The sequence below is a fragment of the Scyliorhinus canicula genome, chromosome 4, assembly GCF_902713615.1.
Source record: "Scyliorhinus canicula chromosome 4, sScyCan1.1, whole genome shotgun sequence".
In the NCBI taxonomy this organism is placed as follows: Eukaryota; Metazoa; Chordata; class Chondrichthyes; order Carcharhiniformes; family Scyliorhinidae; genus Scyliorhinus; species Scyliorhinus canicula.
The window spans coordinates 229,764,786-229,772,306 of NC_052149.1; the positions used below are offsets into that span (position 1 = coordinate 229,764,786).

The 7,521-nt window shown below is 41.4% G+C and overlaps 1 protein-coding gene across 1 annotated transcript in view; it reads left to right on the plus strand.

Annotated features, from left to right (window-relative positions):
• The window catches only part of maml1 (mastermind-like transcriptional coactivator 1), an 80,783-nt gene extending 74,595 nt beyond the window's left edge, over positions 1-6,188 (plus strand). The window contains exon 5 of the mRNA XM_038796217.1: positions 1,643-6,188. Coding sequence (XP_038652145.1) covers positions 1,643-2,613 — 971 coding nt within the window. The 3' untranslated portion in view covers positions 2,614-6,188. The remainder of the gene's footprint in view (positions 1-1,642) is intronic.
• The last annotated feature ends 1,333 nt before the right edge of the window (positions 6,189-7,521 follow it).

Sequence of the window (7,521 nt, forward strand, 5' to 3'; positions counted from 1 at the left end):
AGCTATGACTGTAACATTATATTCTGCAGTCTCTCCTTCCTTCCCTATGCACGGTATGCATTGTTTGTACAGCATGCAAGAAACAATACTTTTCACTGTATACTAATACATGTGACAATAATAAATAGAATTAAATCAAGTATTGTGATTTAATTATGTAAAAGGGCAGCAGTGTGTGGATTTGTGGCCACCTCCAAGGATCACATCACCCTGATGTGGACATATATCATTGAGAGAGAGCCTTCACTACTTGGCAATGTAGTTAAGGGATTGGCACTGAATGTGTGGCCCTCCAGCATTACCCACACCGGATAATTTTTTAAGTGAACAGTTTGTGAGTTTGAGTCTGCTCTTAACTAACTGCCACTTTCGCCCTTAATTTTTTTTTAAAAAAAACAGACTTTCATTTCTATAGCACCTTGTTCAACCTCAGGACATCCCAAAGCATATTACAACCAATGTTTTGCAGAATAATTGCTCTCTTGTAATGTAGGAAGTGCAACAACCCACAAAGTTCCACAGACAGTAATGTGTTAAAATAATCAGCTTTGTTGGTTGAGGGTTTAGCATCCCCAGGGATAAATATTCCCAGGCTATTAATGAAGAACACTCCTGCAGTACTTCAAAAACGTGCAATGTGATATTTTACACCACCTTGAGGAGAAATTCATAGAATGTATCCGCGATAGTTTCCTCGAACAGTATGTAATGGAACCTACAAGGGAGCAAGCTATCCTACATTTGGTCCTGTGTAATGAGACATGAATAATCAATTATCACATAGTTAGGGATCCTCTCAGAAGGATTGTTTACAATTTACATAGATGATCTGGAGTTGGGGACCAAGTGTAATGTGTCACATTTCACAGATGACACTAAGACGAGTACTAAAGTGTGCAGAGGACACTGAAGGTCTGCAGAGGAATACAGATAGTTTGTGAGTAGGCAAGGATCTGGCAGATAGAGTATAATGTTGGTAAATGTGAGGTCATCCAATTTGGTCGGAATAACAAAATGGCTGTGCAGAGGGACCTGGGTGTCCTTGTGCATCAATCGCAAACAGTTGGTTTGCAAGTGCAGCAAGTAATTAAGAAGGCAAATGGAACTTTGTCCTTCATTGCTAGAGGGATGGAGTTTAAAAGCAGCGAGGTTATATTGCAGCTGTATAGGATGCTGGTGAGGCCACACCTGGAGTACTGTGCAAACTTTTGATCTGCTTACTTGAGAACGGATGTACTGGCACTGGATGGTGTGCAGAGGAGATTCACTAAATTGATTGCAGAGTTCAGAGGATTAGTTTATGAGGAGAGGCTGAGTAGACTGGGATTATACTCACTGGAATTTTGAAGAATATGGGGGGGAATTTGTGAAAACATATAAAATTATGAAGTGAATAGTTAAGATAGAAGCAGGGGAGGTTGTTTCCACTGTCGGGTGAAACTCAAGCTATGGGGCAGATGAGTCCATAAAAAGATCAGCCACAATCTTATTGAATGGCAGAGCAGGCTAGAGGGGCAGGTGGCCGACACCTGCTCCTAGTTCTTCTGTTCTTAAGCAGACAGGCAGGGTTTTAATGGGAGCTCTCTATTAATAGAGTTTGGCTGTTCTGTAACTGATTTTCTCCTTGTGCTCTGTTTCACAGGTTCGACTCCAGTTCTTCCAACGGTTGGAGGTCTGGCTGCCGCAAATGCAGGTAGTTCGCGGTTGTTTTCTCAGAATCAAAACATGATCCAGATTGGGCAAAGCCAGAGTTCTGCCTCCTCCAGTAGCTCTGCTGCTGGTCAGTCAGAGCTAGGAGTGTCTCAGTATGGTAATATGCACAATGTCCAACAGGGAATGTACAACGTGGGGACAAACATGAACCAAATGCTTCCGCATTCTGCCCAGGGCACAATTGGAAATGGGCAGCATTCAAATCCGTTGCAGAGACAGCCTAGTATGACTCAAGGTGCTTCCATGGTAACGGGATACAGTCAGAATCACCTCAGCAGCTCGACCCTTGCACAACAGCAACACAACAAAGGAACCGTGAGCCAGGCTGTTTCAAAGACCCACTTGCAGAGGTTACCAGGTGCTGTGGCAAACCAAAATCCAACATGGCAACATCAATCCTTACAAAGCATGAATAACCAAAACCAAACAAACAGCAATCTAGTAGCATTCAGCAGTACCTCAACTTTCCATGTACGGCCACCTCGTCCCAAATTTCCCAGCCAGCAGTTTGTGCAGGGACTGCCTCGAGCGGGTCTCGCTGCAGTCAGACCAGTGGGATCCGTCAACTCCACTGTTGGTGGCCAAGTGATGCCTACATTAGGTGGACCTCTGACACGGACAAACCAGCCCTCGCAGCAGACTGTCCCAAGTTTAAACCCGGACATGACGAGCTTTACCTCTGGCCAGCAAATGGCCACGAGGAACAACCTCCAATGCAACCAGGTTTACCAGGTAAGAAACACCAGCCAGGAACTACCTTTTAGCTACAGTAACCAGTCTGGTGGTGGCATGATTCAGGGGTTACCTGGAGACACAGACCTGATGGACTCCCTATTGAAAAACAGGACTACAGAGGAATGGATAATCGATTTGGACGAGCTTCTGGGATCTCACCACTGAAGGACAGATTGCGAACCTTGTGTGGAATCAGTGGGAATAAGTGTAATTTTTGAATTTTTTTATATAAACAAAATGGGACCAAAAATAAAACTGTAACAAAACCTCTGTGGGACATGACAGGTAAAAATGTATGGTTGGGAACATTTTTATGAACAAGTAAAAAATACTATTTTACTGTCAAATCAGATTACAAAACTTTTATATTTAAAAACAAGAAGTTTTTTTTAAAAGTTCCTTTATTATACACTGGTTGCTTCTTACCTGTCGGGAAATCCATATCCGATCACTTTGAGCATTCTTCTCTGTACCCTGTAAGCTTTTAAACCCAAGCTTGCAACATCATAATTAAAAAATGAAGGTGGAGATTGCAGGGTGGTCGGTGTTTATAGAAAGTGAAGACTTGTGAATACAATGAGGAGTTTGTATCTGAAAGATCTTCATCTCTAGTTGGCCTCTTGTCCATTTCAAGAGTTTTCCATTTTATTTCAGAATTTCCTCCTTCACCCTGTTTGTTATGACTCAGTCAGCACTTTATCATTTGTCTGTCATTTTCTTTACTTTTCTTGGCTTTGGAGGTGTCCTGTTCTTGCCATCCAGTTACTTCTCACAAAAGAGAAGTGATTTGTCAAGTAATTGCTGATGTTACCGCATTTTGAAGCATTGAAGGGCTACTCTGGTTTTGCTGAGTTTTTGTTTTGTCTCGTTTCTATGATACTCTTTGAATCATCGAAAGTTGCAACACAAGGAAGCAATTTGACCCATCGTGTCTGTACCAGCTGACGAGGAATCATCCATCCTAATTATACTTCCTGACTTTGATCCCGAGCTTTGTAGGTTACAGCACTTCAGGTGCAAGTCCAAGTTCTTTCTAAGTGTTATGAGAGTTTCTGCCTCTGACTACCCTTTTGGGCAGTGGGATCCAGATCTCTCTCTCTCTCTCTCTTCCCCCCCCCCCCCGGCAAAAATCCCTTCCAAACCTCTTATTTGAAAGCCATATCTCTGGTTATGGACTCCTCAACAAAAGGGAATAAGGGCCTTCCATCCACTCTAGCTAGACCTGTCAGAAGTTTATAGACTTGCGTTGGGTCTCCCTTCAACCACCTCAGTTCCAGCCTTTACTCATAAATAAAATTCTCCAGTCCAGGCAACATACTCTTAACTCTTTCCACCCTCTTTCTTTCAATCATATCTTTTCTATACTGCTGTGATCAGAACTGCACCTCACTACTCCAGCCTATTACTGTTTTATGCAGTTCCAGTATTTACTGTTTTAATTTCAGATTTCCAACATCCGCAGTATTTTGTTTTTTTTCCCCCCCCACATAATTATCACTTGGCTTATTTTGCCTTTTATTGTCTCTCGTTAATAGTATTCTAGGCCACGTCACAGCAGTGAAGAGTCAAACCTGCTGCTGTGTGACTGGAGATGAAGAGGAATGGCAGGTTTCCTTGTCTAAAATGCATTATTGAACCAGTGTTTCAGACAATCTGACGGTTTCACAGTAATTTACCAGATTTTCAGGATTTTAGTCTAGTAACATAATTTACTACATGACTACCCCACAGAAATAATCACTGTTCTCTTGCTCATTGTTTAAGGCAAGAGATGCTACTGTTACTGTTCTTAAAATTACAAATGCAACAGATCTTCATTGCTGTATTGAACAATATTTTGCACTTTACTTTTTTTGTCTTGTTTCACCTCTTTTTCCACCTCCACCCCCATAGACTCTGAGCAGGAGGGGACAGACAACATGGCAAGTTGTCGTATGTAAAGGCACTTGTGCATGTGGGTCTTATTTGGGCCTATAGTCAATCAGTTAAATAAACTCCATTGAAATATTTCCGAATCCTGACTAGACTGGGTTCAAGCTTTTGCTAGTAGTTTGAGAGCCGGAAAAAGTTAATTGCACTATGCATCCAGCACCTGTTTCACGCTCACTTTGTTGTCTCGAGCACAGAGCGCAGCATTGAGATCCGCCACCTCCCAGTGCCCCACACTTGCTGCCTTTTTCAACGTGCTGTCTGTCACTTTGGAGGTTCATGACACATCTGCCTCCTAACTTGCGGAGGTTTATATCCCTGGTGCATTCAGGGGAATAGAATGTGTCCTTTTCACTTGTCTGGTGCAGAAACAGATTATCAGAATAAAAACGGCCAGATAAGGAATGAAAATCAAACCTTCACTGTCCCAACCATCCATTTCCTCCAGTCCATGGTTGATGTGCTCTATGGCAAATTCACTGCCTTCCAATCATGGTGCTTTCAGTATCTTAACGTTTAAGTCAGTCAGATTGTGTCTGTGTATATAAATGTTTACATTTTTATAAAAGAAAAATTGATAAAAGTATTTAGTTCCTTGTCTGTAATATATTTTTGCATTTTATAGTTTTAAACTGCATTTCTTGGTATGATTTCTGTAAGTCTTAACTCTGCACTTGATTGTATTGACTTTATTCACCCTAACCTTCGTTTTGTATTCAGCTGTAATATCAGACTTTAAACCTACATCATTAGAGCTATTGAAGTGCAGTTATGGTGGAACATAACCTATGGCCAAACCTGGTTTTTAAAGTTACTCTCCCCTTAGAATTTTAAGTCTTTTGTGTTTTTTAAATTTCTTGTATCCAGAATGTGTTTGTACAGTTAAGAAAATCAGATTGGTTAGTTCAAATGACACTTGTCTTCCTGATTTTAAATATATATATTATTTCACAGGCCAGCATTTACTGCCCCTTCCTAATTGCCTTTTGAGAAGATGATGGTGGTGCATCACCTTCTTGATCGGGGTGCAAGTACACCCAGAGTGCTGTTAGGGAGGGAGCTCCAGGATTTTGACCCAGTGACAGTAAAGGAATGGTGATGTTTTTCAAAGCCAGGATGAAGTGTGACTTGAGGGGGTACTGTCTAAGGAACCTTGGGGAATGCTGGAGTGCGTCTTGTTGATTGTACACACTGCTGCCACTGCATCAATGATGGAGGAAGTGAATGTTTAAGGTAGTGGGTGGGATTCCATTCAAGCGGGCTGCTTTGTCCAGGATGGTGGCAGGCTTCTTTGAGTGATTTTGGAGGTGCATTCATCCAGGCAGGTGGAGAGTAATCCATCATACTCCTGACTTGTGCCTTGGACAAGCTTTGAGGAGCCACGTGCTGAGTTGTTTGCTGCAGAATACCCCAGTCTCTGATCTGCTTTTGTAGCCACAGTATTTATATGGCTATTCCAGCTTGGCCAATGCTAACCCCCATATGCATTTTTGTTTTAATTGATCCCACCTGCACCCTCATTCTAACCATCCACACCCCTCTCCAGAAATTAATACATGACCTCTTCAACCCATTTATGTCATCCGGTTTAGAGACCTCTATCTGTGTAATTGATTTGACAGTTCCCCTTTGGCCAGGTAACACAAGCCAGTGGTTAAAAAGTTTTGACAATTTCTGCTCCAACCTGCTAAAAGGTTTATGTTACAAGTATCACACTTTTTTAAGCAATCTTTCTCCTTTTGTAAATGTAATTCGGGTAAAATCTGTATGCATAGATTAAATACAGGTATATAAATTTTATATGTACCAAGCAGGCTATATGGTGCTGATTCCTTGTGTTCCCTTGTGTATATCTTTTTTAAAGTGTTTTTAATGTTAAATTATTCAAAATTGTGGCAACGGGGTGGCACAAATGTTACTTTTTTAAGCTTAACGCTGTCATTGAGAATATGAAGTTGCAGCTAACTGCAACATTTTAGCACTGCAATTGAAATTCAAAAAGGCACTAAAGAATCTGTCACACAGTAGTTGCCTTGATTTCACGTTCATTTGTCACCAACTTTGCAGGTTAACCTTTTGCAAATGGCATTTGCTGTCTGATTCTTCCACTCTGGTTCCTAGCCAAGCATGATTTTTCTTTTTTTTTAATATAAATTTAGAGTACCTAATTTTTTTTTTCCAATTAAGGGGCAATTTAGCGTGGCCAATCCACCTACTTTGCACATCCTTGGGTTGTGGGAGTGAAACCATGCAGACACGGTGAGAATGTACAAACTCCACACGGACAGTGAACCAGGGGTGGGATTCAAACCCAGGTCCTCAGTGCTGTAGTCCCAGTGCTAACCACTGTGCCACTGTGCTGCCCTCAAACTTGATTTTTCAACAAAATAATTGTGTAAACTGAAAATTTAACTATTAGTGAAAATGAGTTGATGCTGATACTTAAGGCACTAAATTGGAGAGTCAAGACCAAATAGAGGCTAATGTCAAATGTGATGTTGGTGCGTAAAGAGGCTTTTAACCAGTTATAAATTTTCATTGGTATTTAGATGCCCTCAGTAATTCACAACAAATAAGTTCTGAATTCACGTCTTTTGGACAAGAGAGTCAGCTTAACTTCTGTAATGTTAATTTTAACTGACTGACTCTTTGAATGTGGGAAGGGGCCTTGGGCAGCCTTGTGCAAAGAAAAACCTCGTAATTTTGTTATATTGAAGAATAGAGTTTATGCACAAAGCTTCACTCTCCCACTATACTGCCTATAGTGCAACCTGGGCTCAATTGACAGCCCATCTCCCCTTCATTTGGGGTTCTCAGAAGACCAATGGTGAACCTCCCAAGTGCAGCATAAGAAATAGGAGCTGGAGTAGACTATTTGAGCCTTTGAACCTGCTCTACCATTCAATAAGATTGTGGTTCCACTTCCCCAGGGGGAGTAAGAAATAATTGCAGATGATATCAGTCCTAAATGGTTGGCACCTAGCCCTGAGATGAAGATCCATATTTTCTAGGCTATCGAACCAGGTTAAACAACCTTTCAGAAACTACCCTGTCAAGCCCTCAGAGAATTTTGTTTGAATTATATTACCACCTCCTAAACTTCTGCCTTACTGTGGGGTTCTCGTGGTGCTGTAACAAGGGGAT